Source organism: Coccinella septempunctata, chromosome 6 (assembly GCF_907165205.1).
Source record: "Coccinella septempunctata chromosome 6, icCocSept1.1, whole genome shotgun sequence".
Classification (NCBI taxonomy): domain Eukaryota; kingdom Metazoa; phylum Arthropoda; class Insecta; order Coleoptera; family Coccinellidae; genus Coccinella; species Coccinella septempunctata.
In genome coordinates, this window is record NC_058194.1 from 11,553,414 (window position 1) to 11,567,215 (window position 13,802).

Below are 13,802 nucleotides of genomic sequence, written 5' to 3' on the forward strand. Positions count from 1 at the left end.
TCTGAGAACTAGGCTTGAGTTTGTTTTGTTTAATGCAAAAAGTTAGAGTATTTCGAGATTTTTGTTTATTCCCCGAAAAAGAAATTGTTTGCTTTCGAACACATGGTGAGTTTTTGTATATATTTCTATTTCTATAATCAATTAAAATTATGTATTGCTTGATTTTACAAAATTGCGAAATGTTATTCATTTTTTGGATACCAAAATATAGAATATTTTTTCAGATCCCATGCCCAGAAGAAACAAGAAAGACTCAAATGGCTTTCAAGTCTGGATGGCTTTAAACAATAAATGCCACACAAAAGTTGTAGGGACCAGGGATTCAAGTTTTTGAGAACTAGAAGTCTCAATCTAGGGGATCCTCCAGGAAATATGTTTGCTGCTTTTCGAACTGTTATTATTACATCATATAAAACTGCAATAATTTGATATTTGACCATTTCTAAATCTAACAAGAGTTATGAAAATGATGAGAATGGCATATTGTACCGCCATTTGGACATATTGCATCGATAACCCCTAAGTTGAAATTATTTTTAAAGTCGCATGTAACATTTTTCTGGTTTACATATGAAGAACATGTGGACTCGGTTGTTCATGATTAATTGGATTATGGTATGTATTTCTCTAATAATTGTAAAAAAGTATTACGATAATATACAATATGATATGACCACATAGAAATAAAGCCTGAATCCATCAAATTCAGTTATTCATGTATATCAAAGTTCAGTTTTTGTGTTTAGTTTGGCCCATATTATTTATCCATTCAACCCTTTAAAAGATCAGTTCCTTTATATAATGTATTCTGTACAATATTGTAATTATAGTTGTTATTGTCAAATATTTCTATTATATATTCATTTCGGTTAAATTTCTGTATATTCTTTCTATACAAATGTAATTTTCTAATATTTTCCTGAATATATATTTATTTCAGTTGATTTTCTATTTTATTACACTATTTCATGATTCGTCTAAAAATCTATAATTACCAAGTTCGAAAAATACACTCCATCGACTCTCTCTACTCCTATCGTTCTTTTAATCGAATCTTTCCCACTAAACTCGATAAAAAGAACAATAGGAGTAGAGAGAGGCGACGGAGTGTATTTTTCGAACTTGGTAAATATTATTTCAAAAACGAGGCCGTTATTTGAATTTCCCGCGCAAATTTTTTCGGATTAGTTTCTCCAGTAGCCAAGGGGGGCGCCACAAAACGTGTCGCCCATGAATAACACTGAATTGACTACTCTCCTCTTTCCCTTTCTCTATGCGTGTTTCATTTGCTTCTTCGTCGTCCTCATCTAGAATACGTCAGTTTCACGTAGTCTTCGATAAAGTCTGTGAAATACGCCAAAATCAGGTACCTACTCGACGAGTACGATACCGTCGCAAGTATTCGACATTGCCGCCGCTACTGCATTCAATGTTTCGCTTATTTAATATTAATGTAATAACATTTAATAGCAAGTTATTCCTTTATGAATAGCTGAAGAGACGTAGAAGTTTTTGAAATTATATATGTCGAATAAGTTCCATGAAGTATTTTTCAAAAAAAGCGCGTCAAAGTTAAAAACACTTAGTGAAAGTTCTTTAATTCGTTGTCGAGCAGTCATATTGAGCTGTTAGTGCGGTGGGTTCAGTTTGTGTTGATCACTTTTATTGATTGAAATGCCCTCTAACTGGATGCATAAAAAACGGCCCCTAGAAGCTCCAATCCGAAAAAATCGATAAAAAGTCCATGAAATTAAATGAAGGATTTAAAAAAAAAATCTTTAAAACTCAATATCTCCATAACGGTTGAGTTTCGGACACATACTATAGACCCAAATCCATCAGAAATTACCTGAATAATAACGTCCTTTAATATTCAGTACGACTTTCCCTGTAAGCCTGTATATGATTTCTATGGGAGTTATGGGACTGACATCGATGCCGTCGCTCATAGAGAAAGGGCTGCTCTGCCGCCGCTGGCTTTCAACAAAGAGGCCTCTGCTTCGTTCAGCCGGCATCACTCTGCATCTACTCTGTAATCTGTAGCCGGCATCGTTGGGCTGGGTTATGTGATAATGACGAGCTCAAAAAAGAGCGAAACCGGACCAAAGAGGAATCTTTGCTATCACTACCTACCTTCGATATCGACCATAGACCTATTAAACATGTGTTTAATATGTCTATGATATCGACACGTTCTCCATGGTATACTGCATACTTGTCTCTGGTATACTGAAAGTGTAGATTTCTGCCAGTCCAAGTTATGTAGTTTTCTTTCATAGCCTTTTGGCGTTAATCACTTTTTATTATCGAATATGTTCGGTGTTCAAAAATATTTCGAAACTCAAGATTTTAATAACAAGTTGGATGTAATAATTTCACAGTTGGAACCTCGTTTCTCGAGTAAAAGAATAACTCGAAGTATTTTCTTATATATCACTACAAAGTATGATTACTCTAACAGAAGATGAACTTTAGACAAGTGCACTTTTTAACACTACTCATCAGGTCAGTGTTGATATAAAAAAAGGATTGATAAAACACAATTACAAATGGAATTCACAAGCCTATAAGTCGAAATGGGAAGAGATGTTGTACTTCCCCCTCTCTGCTAACCATAGACTTATAATACATGGACTCACTGTTACGTGACTTTTCAGTAGATCGAAAGGTTGGGTGCATTAAAGAGAAAAGCTTATGCGTTCTAATCGAATAAGAAAAAGATGAACTGATTCTGTGTGGGCAATGTAAAAATCATATGATGGATATAAACAAATATGTGACGCAGACGATGCCCACAAGGTGTTCATACGTTGAGTATTATTCACATTATATTCATTCTTGAATGAAACTCACATAATTTTTATATTTTCCATTAAGAAGGAATGTTAAGGAATTCCTGTTTGCCTTCTCGGAAGCTAGTTGAACATTTATTATGGAAAATTTTTACAATTTTCGCAGACTTTGCCCACAAGGTTTTGATACGTTGATTATTATTCTCATTACATCTATTCTTGAATAAAACTCACATAATTTTTGACATAATTCATTTCAGAGAAATGCTATGGAATTCCTGTGTGTCTTCTTGGAAGCTTGTTGAAAATTTATTAAAGAAAATTTTCGCATAAACTTGTGTTCTATAACCTTTTGACAGCTTGCCCACAAACTCTCCATCTTATTCAACCTACCGACCTCTCTCTCACAGGCGGAGTCCATGTTATTATAAGTCTATGCTGCTAACTCATGCCTTTTCCCACACAAAGTGCAATATAATTAAGTGGTAACCAGGAACAACTCAATTTGATGAATAACCAGCAGATGTAGTACATGGTCTAAGGTTATCTTAGTAGATCTTTCACAAACTTTCTCAGGAAGACTCCTATGTTCATCCCATCACTTTTACTTGACAAGTTTTTTTGACAGTCAAAAAATGTATCCAATAAGTAGATAAAAACAAACACAATAAATATTTCTCCATCCTCAAGTTTATTTTAGTCTACATTTAAATAGAAATGATTGAATTATCATTCTATTACCAACATTCTGTTTGATACCTATTTTCTCTTTCCATTTCACTTATATAATTCATAGCTTCATTTTCCTTCATGTTTCCGCAATCTATACATACATCCATAAAGGCTCTTTTTACATCTTGGGGCATGAACTTTGCATTCCCAGCAATGAAGATGCAACATTTCCTCTGCAAATGTTGCCATACAATTTTTTTATTTTCCCTTATTTTATCCTGCACATAGACTTTTCGTTCTTGGTCTCTTGAGAAAGCACAAATCAAATTCAATTTTTTCTCAACATGCAATTTCACGAGCTCTTCCTCACAAAGAAAATCTTTCCTTTTATTTCTACAACCAAAAAAAAGTATTATATTGTTTGAAGAGGCTATTCCCTTATGGACACATTCAAATATGTAGTTTCTAAATGGAGCTAACCCCGTACCTGGGCCTACCAATATGATAGGAACATCGCTTGTGGGAAATTTAAAACTACCTTTCCTTATCCATGCAGTTAATGTTTCTCCTGGCTGTAAGCCTGCTAGAAAGTTTGAGCATAAACCAATTCTTTCCTTCATTAACTTAGTTTTATATTTTACAACTGCTAATAACAAATGAATTTCATTTTTATGCCATCTAAAGCTACTAGCTATCGAAAACTCCCTAGGCTTGATTGGTGAAAATATTTCAAACAATAAATCTAGAGTCAAATTTTTTGTAGCATGAGGGAAGTCTTGTAGAACCTCAACAATGTTCCTCTTTGGTCTATTACAGTAATTAAAGAACTCTTCTTGACCTTCAGCAGTTGTGAACTCTATACATTTTTCTCTCTCCAATTCACTATCTGTTATACTACCCAAAATTTCGAATGTTCGGCGTCTGGGAATTGCCATCAGATCGAAATATTCCTCAAATAATTGTTTCAAACTTAACTCATACTTGAGGACATCAGGGATAGGAATTCCATGTTCTCTTTCTTTGAGGGAAACAATGTTTTCTAGAGAAAAATTTACATTATTGTTTGCAAGTACTTCTTCTAGTTCTCTTACTTTCCATTGTATATTCTTAGGTCTCACAACAACAATATCACCAGGACTGTAAATTTGTCCATTTGTTTCCAGTTTGATCAATCTTACATCTTGAAAATGTGATTGTTCTGTTAACTGTACATTGTCAATAATAGTAACATCAAAATGATCTTTACTTCTTGTCGAGTAATAAATGGACTGATTGATAAGCACATTATTAACGTTACCAAGAAGCTTTAAAGATGCACTCCATCTAGGAACAATAGAGCCAAGTTCTAGAGGTTTCACATCATCAGGTAATGGATATATTGTTAGTAATTGTTTCCAAAGATTTTCTATCCATGGATCAGCAATAGCATCATATCCTAAATCATGTTGATCATCTCCCAATCCAACAGGAATAATGGGACTTCCTCCTAACTGATGCAACCTTTTGAATAGTTTTTTAGCCGTAAAATTAAATTTAACATAGCTTGAATCACCTAAGCCTAAAACGGCGAATTTCAGATGAGCAAGAATTCCTAAAGGCAAATTCTTCCTGAGAATAAACTTCCAAAACTTCTTCATATTATCTGGAACTTCTCCTTGGCCTGTAGTTGAACATACAAATATTACACATTCATCAACCAATAGCTCTGAAACATGGTATTCGTCTAGCGAGGTCACTATACTCTCGAAATAGTACTTTTTGGATATCCTCCAAATTCTTTCTGCAATGTCCTGGGCATTACCAGTTTGTGATCCGAACAAAATACTTAGTTTAGTATGAACGTATGACATCGAATACCGAAAGCAAAACAATTATGAACACAGATTACAGAGTAGTGATTATGAATATGAATATGAATTTTGGAATTTGGGTTGGACTATAGACCATAGACTCTTGGCCATCAAAAACACAGTGTTCTGTGCCTCATAGTAGAAATTTATTTTCGTCAATTCAAAACCATAAACAAAGAGTTTCCTCTTTGCCATAAACTACTATTTCATCATCGAATGTTGCTTGGCCAATAAACGCATGGAACAAGGCATACGACTTACTAGATTTCTAATAGTCCACCTGGTGGCGAAATTTATAAACGCGATAAGTAGGTAAGGTAGTTTTTTTTTGACACGATCGGGTCGTGAGCATAAAGGAGAGTACTTGCCTCTACTATAATACTTTCTTTGTCTGTTGCCTATAAAATGTATTATTCCATTTCAATAAACAGAAGTGAAAGCATTCACTACTTCTTTATGAATATGGCCCATTATCTTCACCTGTTCGTATGTAATGGAATATTTCAGCGTAATCTTCACCAATTTTAAGAAGTCTGATTAACTTTAAAATTCACACACGTTTCAAGGGTCGATGACAATACACTTTTGTTGGAAGTTTGATCGAATATATCTCATCCAAGATATTCTGCTAAGAAGGAAAAAGGGCACCCGCCTCCATCAATTTGCCTGTTAACGAAACCACTGATAGTAACCCTGAAACAACCAGCCTCGGGAAGAAGGGCCCTAGTCCTAGTTCCATGGCTGAAGATATACTGCTGAGGAGCAGCGATGAGTAGGTCGTTAAGGGCCTCGAGTTGGAAGTCAAGGGACCTAGACTCTCTGGGGCCGCCAAGAAGAGGATGAAGTTCCTCATAAAGGAGAGGAAGGCACCAGAAGAAGCCAGGAAAGAAGCCTCCAAACCAATTGGTCCCAGGCCGACCACTACTCAGACTACCAAGAGAACTCGATCGGAGGACAGCACGCCTAAAGGCAAAGTGCCTAAGCGTCGGAAGAATGAGACTTCGAAAGCCTCTAAAGCTCCTGTAAAACATGGGTCCACCTGTAGCCAGGTTGCTGCTGGTCTGAAGGTAGGCATCATGGATAGAAAATATCCATGTGCTCCTAGAAATGGACAAACTGAAGGCCATCGAGGAAGCAATTCTGGATAAGATCATTGCACTGGGAAAAGAGGAAACCATAAAGCCCAAATTGCAGCAGCTGCATATATATGAGGCCTTGTTGGCTTGGTTTGACCTGCTCTGATAAGCCACAGTTGAGTGGCTAAGGAGCATTCAGCATAGAGTCTAAAACCCTCGGAGGGAGCTGATCGGAGATCCTGATCGGCTATCTCCCAAATAGCCTTGAACTCTCCAGCGAGAATATACTCAAGGTGTTCGAGAATCCAAATGAAAGACTCAAAACCTCTAACTGGAGGGCTCTGGAGAGTACAGAAAAAAGGTTGAACGTGTACGCTTGTAGAAAAATACCTTTCCCTATCACATTTGGATTAGAAATGTTGTTTACTTCATTTACACTGCGATTTTTTTCCCATGCTTTCAATGTATCGTTCGGTTATGCAGACTCTACCAAAGGATACAGCATTGCTGCATATTTTCCTTTGTTACTCCTAGAGATTTCAATGCCCTTAATTTCGTTTCTTAGCTTATCATAAATATTCGAAAGTGACATACGTGTATTATTGTTCGTTGCTTGTTTGAGAACTAAATTCCAGCAATTCCCTCACATACACCTCGATAAGGAATTCGTCTTTTGCAAACCTTGCCTTCATCTGATCTGATCTGATAGCTTTCGTGTAATTGGCTCCTGATGGAGGAAACGTTTCCACTAGCTTCCTTGGTGCTGAATCAACTTCTGTTGCCTGACGTAGGTACTGAAATTTGTCTTCGAAATCGATTTCCTTGTCTTCGTGTATTTTTCGATACTGTTCCCAAAATCCTATCCAATTTTCCACATTTCCGTCGAATTTTTTAATTTCAATTCATGGAAGCCGGAATTTGTTTCGTTCTTCTCGCTGTTGCTTTTTTGTTTGATTGAATGTCTTCTTCAACACTGCTTCATATTTAGATCTTTGTCTTACGAACTCCTCTCGGAAAAATTCTACTTTGTTGAATTCCTCTTCTTCTTCAGTTCCATTCGATAATAACATACCTCTAATGTTTTCACCTGAAGAGAGTAATCGGTCACCCTTATCTTCTAATTGCCTTAAAAGGGATAACACGTCGTCTTTGCTTCGTTCTTTGTCGCTTACTTTCAGGTCTATTTCTACACATATTTTCTTGTAGCGTTTTCTTATTATTTCTCGTTATTTCTTGAAACTCTCCATTATCACGGTCACCAAATGTTATTTCTTTACTGGGGTTGCAATGCTGTCTCGCCTCCTCGTGGTGCAACCTGGGTAACGTTAAATGAGCTGCAACAACTAACGCAAGACCGTCTTAACAGATCTCCTGGCGAACACATCGCAATGAATCCGCAACAACTAGTAAACGGCTCTTCTCATATCCACCTGACAATTGGACCAACAATCCGAGTATGCCAAACATATATCTATTATAGTCCGGGAGGTGGTGTCACTTTTTAATCAGTGATTCATCTCCAACTCAAATGTGATTAATTAGTTGCACTATTACTGTACTCGAAATCGAAAGTCAGTCAGCGCGACCGTGGTGGGTGTGGACGTGGGAGGCGTTGAAACTCGCCGGAAAAGTCTAAAAAAAAGTGATTGATCTGCACGTGAAACTTTGTGATAATGTAAATTATTCATGATTATGAGGGCGTCAGTCACTTTCCCGATGGTGGAAACATCGTCAGTCAGGCGGTTGAAATGGTCGGAAAAATCTGAAAATTGACAAGTGACCGATCTTCACTTGAAATTTTGAAAAATGATTATTTTCATCAAATTGAACGTAAAAATGGACGTCAGCCACGTTTATAGTGGTGGATTCTGCGTCAGTCAGGCTTCCAAAGTCAAGGGCAGTGACCAGCTTCCTTTGGCGCGCTGCACCTTATGCAGTTTGCAGTTTGCATATTCCACCGGCATCGTGCCGGCTGACGATTATTTATCGAGTGTACATAACAATTACTTGTTTATACAGGGTGTTTCATTCATCGTAAACATATACCGGGTGTCCCAGAGCTTTTAGGCCAGCAGATATCTCAGTTACCTGCGGAAAAAAAAAATTGAAAAAAATACTTGTCGTATGAGACCATACCCAATAAACACACACACGTGTATTATACGTTTATATGTGGTGGGGGGCATTGATTCAAGGTTACTCGTTGAATTTTGTAACGTTAATTAGAAACCTAAATTCCACCATACGTTGATTTCACATATAATCAACGTTTATGATCAAGCTGGTTACTGAATCCACTAACATGAAACGTTGATATTTAAGTGCACCCTCAACGTGTATTCAACAGGAAGTGAAAAACATTAGATTAACGTTGAATACGATACCATTCAACAACTTGTTACTGTTGTCACCAATATGTAACGTTTCTTTAGCATACTTCTTCAACGTATATTCAATAGAAAATAAATAACATTACATCAACGTTGTATACGAAATCATTCAACAACTCTTTACTGTAGTCACGAATATGAAACGTGGATCTGTGGTGTTTTCTCAAAGTATATTCTATTAAAAGCAACGAACATCCTCTTCCTGTAGCCACTATTATGAAACGTTTCCTTGTCGTGCCAAGTAGTATATATATTATATCGAAAAAGAATGAGTGTCCTGTATGTGGCATTGTGAGAGCAAAAGCGATCACTTTTTTATAACGGATTGAGTATTTTCTACCAGTTACCATTAGTTATGAGATCTACTCTTATAATTTAAATCAATTCAAGAGACTGGTAATGGTAATATTGATAATAGATATTGAGCGGATGTAGATATATTGTAAATGTAGATATATTGTAAATATGATGTTATGAACTTTGTAGCTTTAAGCTAATGGAATATTCACTACTACTACAATAAAAACTATAGGGTGTAGCGGTCTCGTTGGCAGCGATGTAGGGTAGGACGCCAGAGGTAGCAGGTTCGAATCCCGGCGGTGATGGATATTTGCGGTTGTCTCGATGAACCTAGTGTGGTGAGAGATATAATGTTGGCTGATGGGAACAATCACAAGACTTATGGGTGGTGGGCAGAAAGGCAAATAAATATTTATTTTAGAATCAACATTTCAATTTCGTATTGTAGCAACGTTACTTAAATCGAATGGCAACGTTATATTCTCGTAGAATTTCCATTCCAAAAAGATTGTCCGCTACGTTACTGTACCATTAGAAGGAAACGTATTTCCTAACGACATTTTGCCGGTTTCTCAACGTAGCTTTACGTGAAGAACTCAACGTTACTTCCACGTATCTGTGTTTATTGGGTACGCTCTTTCATGCAGCATAGCAAAATCCACCCCCTGACAAACAACCCCTGAGAAACAACCCCTAACTTTTGTTTTTCAAATGGCACCCCCATGTTTGTTTGGCTTCAACTGACAGCTCTTTTTAATTCTCAATCAATGATATATCATAATATGTAGGTAGTTGTAAAGATAGTCACTCGATAAAATTGAATTCGTTAGTGGGTACTGTTAATTGGACTGATCGAATTAGTCCACATTGTAGAGACAAGAAAAAGTGGATGTTGAAAAAAAAGAGTCAATAAAATGTTAGAACTTTTTGTGCTTTGTTTTATTCCTACGGTATCGGTATCTTTAGTATAATAATAATAATAATAATAATTATGACGTTTATTCGAGTAGTAATAATGTTGCAGTAACAATACAGCTGAGCGTATAAATTCGTCTTTCATTTGTATTTTTATTTTTCATAATTCTGCATGCCATTCTAGCTACCATGATACATCATTGAATGAGAAATGAAAAAAACTGTAAGTTGAAGCACAACAAACATGGGGGTGCCATTTGAAAAACAAAAGTTAGGGGTGGTTTCTCGGGGGTTGTTTGTCAGGGGGTGGATTTTGCTATGCTGCATGAAAGAGCGTATGGTCTCCTACGACAAGTATTTTTTTCAATTTTTTTTTTTCCGCAGGTAACTGAGATATTTGCTGGCCTAAAAGCTCTGGGACACCCGGTATAGTGGGTAAATGACACCGGGAGAATCACATTTGCCTTATGACATATACCCCGTTTTCGATGCATAAGCGAGAAATAAGGTGTTCAACGTCGTATTTGAGCAATATTCTATTAAGTGTGCTCAGTTATGTATAAACCTCAAAGTAACGGTTTCTGGTCACATCGGAGAATTTTTGAGTGCTCAATTCAGAAAAGATGAAGAATTCCGAAATAAAAAATTCAAAATGGCGGAAAACCTTCGATGTTCGTGATTTTATTTTTTTTCCAAATTGAATTTCATTTTCTGAATGAACACAATTTTCGGACAATTTCGTTGTAGTTTCCTACAATCAGGAAACATTTCAACAATGTCGAGTTTTCATTTCTCAGGAACGCGTCATAAGGCTTATATTCAAACTTCGGCCACGTGATTCATGTTCTCCGATTTTCAGTTAGTTTCGTATTCTTTCCTTCCCTTGTAAATTCATCCTTAATTGTCTTGTTTATATCCACCTGAACATCGGAAAATACAGGAAATGCTCTGATTTTCATGGGTATGAAACATGACACACTGATACCATAGCCTTCCCCAGGCATCAAACAGTTAAATATGAGTCCTCACCGAGTTATACAGGGTCTTTCACGAGGAACCTCACCCATATTTATACGGGAAACTACTGAACGTATTTTCATGAAATTCAGCACTTATAAGTATTTCACCATCCTGATGTAATCTAAAATATTTTCAAGGCATGAGCACCTCCGGTTTTTCCGGAAATGACGTCAACTTCCGTTTTTCAAATTAGAACACCATTTTTTTATTGCAGAAATAGATTCCTTAGAAAATTTCGAGTTATTTTGATGTAACATTTTTCAGTTTTGGTTGGAAAATTCTCTCTGAGCGGGAAAATTCGAAAAAAAAATCGAAAATAGAGCTCCGCTGAAACAAGAATAACTTCGAGGTTTTTGGATGGAAAATTTTCATTTTTGGGATTTTTCAAGATGTAAGATTGATGTATCCACTTTAAAAATCGAAATCGCGATTCATGATACAGGGGGTGAAAAAATCGCTTTCAAAGTTAGGGATGACAAAATCGTGAAAAATCAATTTTTTCGAATTAGAACCCCATTTTTTTATGGCAGATATTGAATCTATGTTAAAAAATGATGTGAGTGTATGCATCACACCCTTGCCCTAAAGTGGATATTTTCTGAGTTATTCACAAAAAACTGTTTTTCGTCTTGAATTTTCAGCTATTTCTTTTCCCTTCACGCCAAAAAGATGAAATTTTCAGGAACTGTTACTTAAACCATGTTTTAGATTTTACTACCCTAATATGAAAGAGAAAAAAGTTACAGGTTGTTCCTAAATAGATGGCGAATTTTGATTCGAATTTGTATCGGAAACCTCTTTATTTCAACTAATCGGCCATCGGTTTTCTCTCCAGTGATAAATAAATAATTCCTTATGAACCATATGCAAAAACTTACCATGTTTTACATTCTTTTTTTTTAATGATAGATATCATTAATTACATCTGCCAAATTCCTCTTTATTCAGTAACATTTCGTGTTTACTATTAATTTGGTGATAATTCGTATTAAGTTATAAAATCGATCACTATGCCTAATTTTACCAATGAAGATTATTTAAATCTCATTCTACTTCATGGAGAATGTAATAAAGTTGTAGATAGAACGATTCGACTGTTCATTGAGAGGTTTCTTCTCTAGTTATAACTGCGAGAGTTTGCCATGTTTCTCCTAATAGTAACTTGAAGTCGGTTTCAAGAAGGGGTGAAAAATCTACAGCAGGGTTCAAATAACATTTCCTGAAAATTTCATCTTTTTGGCGTGAAGGGAAAAGAAATAGCTGAAAATTCAAGACGAAAAACAGTTTTTTGTCAATAACTCAGAAAATATCCATTTTAGGGCAAGGGTGTGATGCATACACTCACATTATTTTTTAACATAGATTCAATATCTGCCATAAAAAAAGGGGGTTCTAATTTGAAAAAATTGATTTTTCACGATTTTGTCATCCCTAACTTTGAAAGCGATTTTTTCACCCCCTGTATCATGAATCGCGATTTCGATTTTTAAAGTGGATACATCAATCTCTCATCTTGAAAAATCCCAAAAATGAAAATTTTCCATCTAAAAACCTCGAAGTTATTCTTGTTTCAGCGGAGCTCTATTTTCGATTTTTTTTTCGAATTTTCCCGCTCACAGAGAATTTTCCAACCAAAACTGAAAAATGTTACATCAAAATAACTTGAAATTTTTTAAGGAATCTATTTCTGCAATAAAAAAATGGTGTTCTAATTTGAAAAACGGAAGTTGACGTCATTTCCGGAAAAACCGGAGGTGCTCATGCCTTGAAAATATTTTAGATTTCATCAGCATCGTGAAATACTTATAAGTGCTGAATTTCATGGAAATACGTTCAGTAGTTTCCCGTATAAATATGGGTGAGGTTCCTCGTGAAAGACCCTGTATAAGTATCAAATTATATAACCATTTGCCCAGTCGCTTGAAATCAATGAGTGGAAAATCTTTCAAGAGAGAAGTTAAGTTCCTTTTAACTAACAGGTGTTACTATAGTGTGGAGGAGTTCCTTAAGGACTCCATTTGTTGAATTTGTTATTTTTTTTCTCTTGTATTTGTTATAATATATGACTGGTCCTATACATTTCTTAAGTGTCCAAAAGGATCAATGAAGTTTATTTATTTATTTATATATATATATATATATATATATATATATATATATATATATATATATATATATATATATATATATATATATATATATATATATATATATATATATATATATAAAATCGAATCATTGATTACACAATAGTTTTAGAAATCTTAGTGGCATACTTATGGAATTCACTACTTTCTATGTATATATATATATATATATATATATACATAGAAAGTAGTGAATTCCATAAGTATGCCACTAAGATTTCTAATATATATTATTCTATATATATATATATATATATATATATATATATATATATATATATATATATATATATATATATATATATATATATATATATATATATATATATATATATATATATATATATATATATATATATATAGAATAATATATATTAGAAATCTTAGTGGCATATATGATTTTGATAAAACACTGTTTATTGGTCAAATATCCAATATATTCAGTTGACGGAAAGGGAATTTTCACTACATCTACTCAGGAAGAATATTTAAAGAACAGACTCGAATAGATTTTTGGATTTCTGATTCTCAATACAGGCTCACAATTCACATTACGTATTTCCAATACAGTTTCTTTGAAATATTGCTGAAATTGCCATAAAACTTAAGTATATCCGTCCCGAATGTTCGTTCATCTGAT

General features: G+C 35.0%; 1 protein-coding gene and 1 long non-coding RNA gene across 5 annotated transcripts; one reads left to right on the forward strand and one right to left on the reverse strand.

Moving 5' to 3' along the window:
* Window positions 1-3: 3 nt before the first annotated feature.
* Window positions 4-944, forward strand: LOC123315728. Its single transcript, XR_006537988.1, has 2 exons — window positions 4-105; window positions 225-944. It is a non-coding gene; the product is annotated as an uncharacterized LOC123315728 (long non-coding RNA).
* Window positions 945-3,464: 2,520 nt separating this feature from the next.
* On the reverse strand, window positions 3,465-5,514 carry LOC123315523 (NADPH-dependent diflavin oxidoreductase 1). 4 transcript variants are annotated; one of them, XM_044901249.1, is made up of 3 exons: window positions 5,376-5,513; window positions 3,952-5,342; window positions 3,760-3,857 (listed from the first exon to the last, which is right to left on the reverse strand). In XM_044901249.1, exons 2-3 carry the CDS (start codon window positions 5,312-5,314, stop codon window positions 3,817-3,819), a joined length of 1,404 nt encoding a protein of 467 aa, XP_044757184.1. In that variant the 5' UTR covers window positions 5,315-5,342; window positions 5,376-5,513; the 3' UTR covers window positions 3,760-3,816. The 4 variants fall into 4 exon arrangements, with proteins under 4 accessions (XP_044757182.1, XP_044757183.1, XP_044757184.1 ...); XM_044901250.1 differs by lacking the exon at window positions 3,760-3,857 and having other exon boundaries at window positions 4,254-4,503; window positions 4,556-5,342; window positions 5,376-5,514; XM_044901247.1 differs by having other exon boundaries at window positions 3,465-5,342.
* Window positions 5,515-13,802: the final 8,288 nt, after the last annotated feature.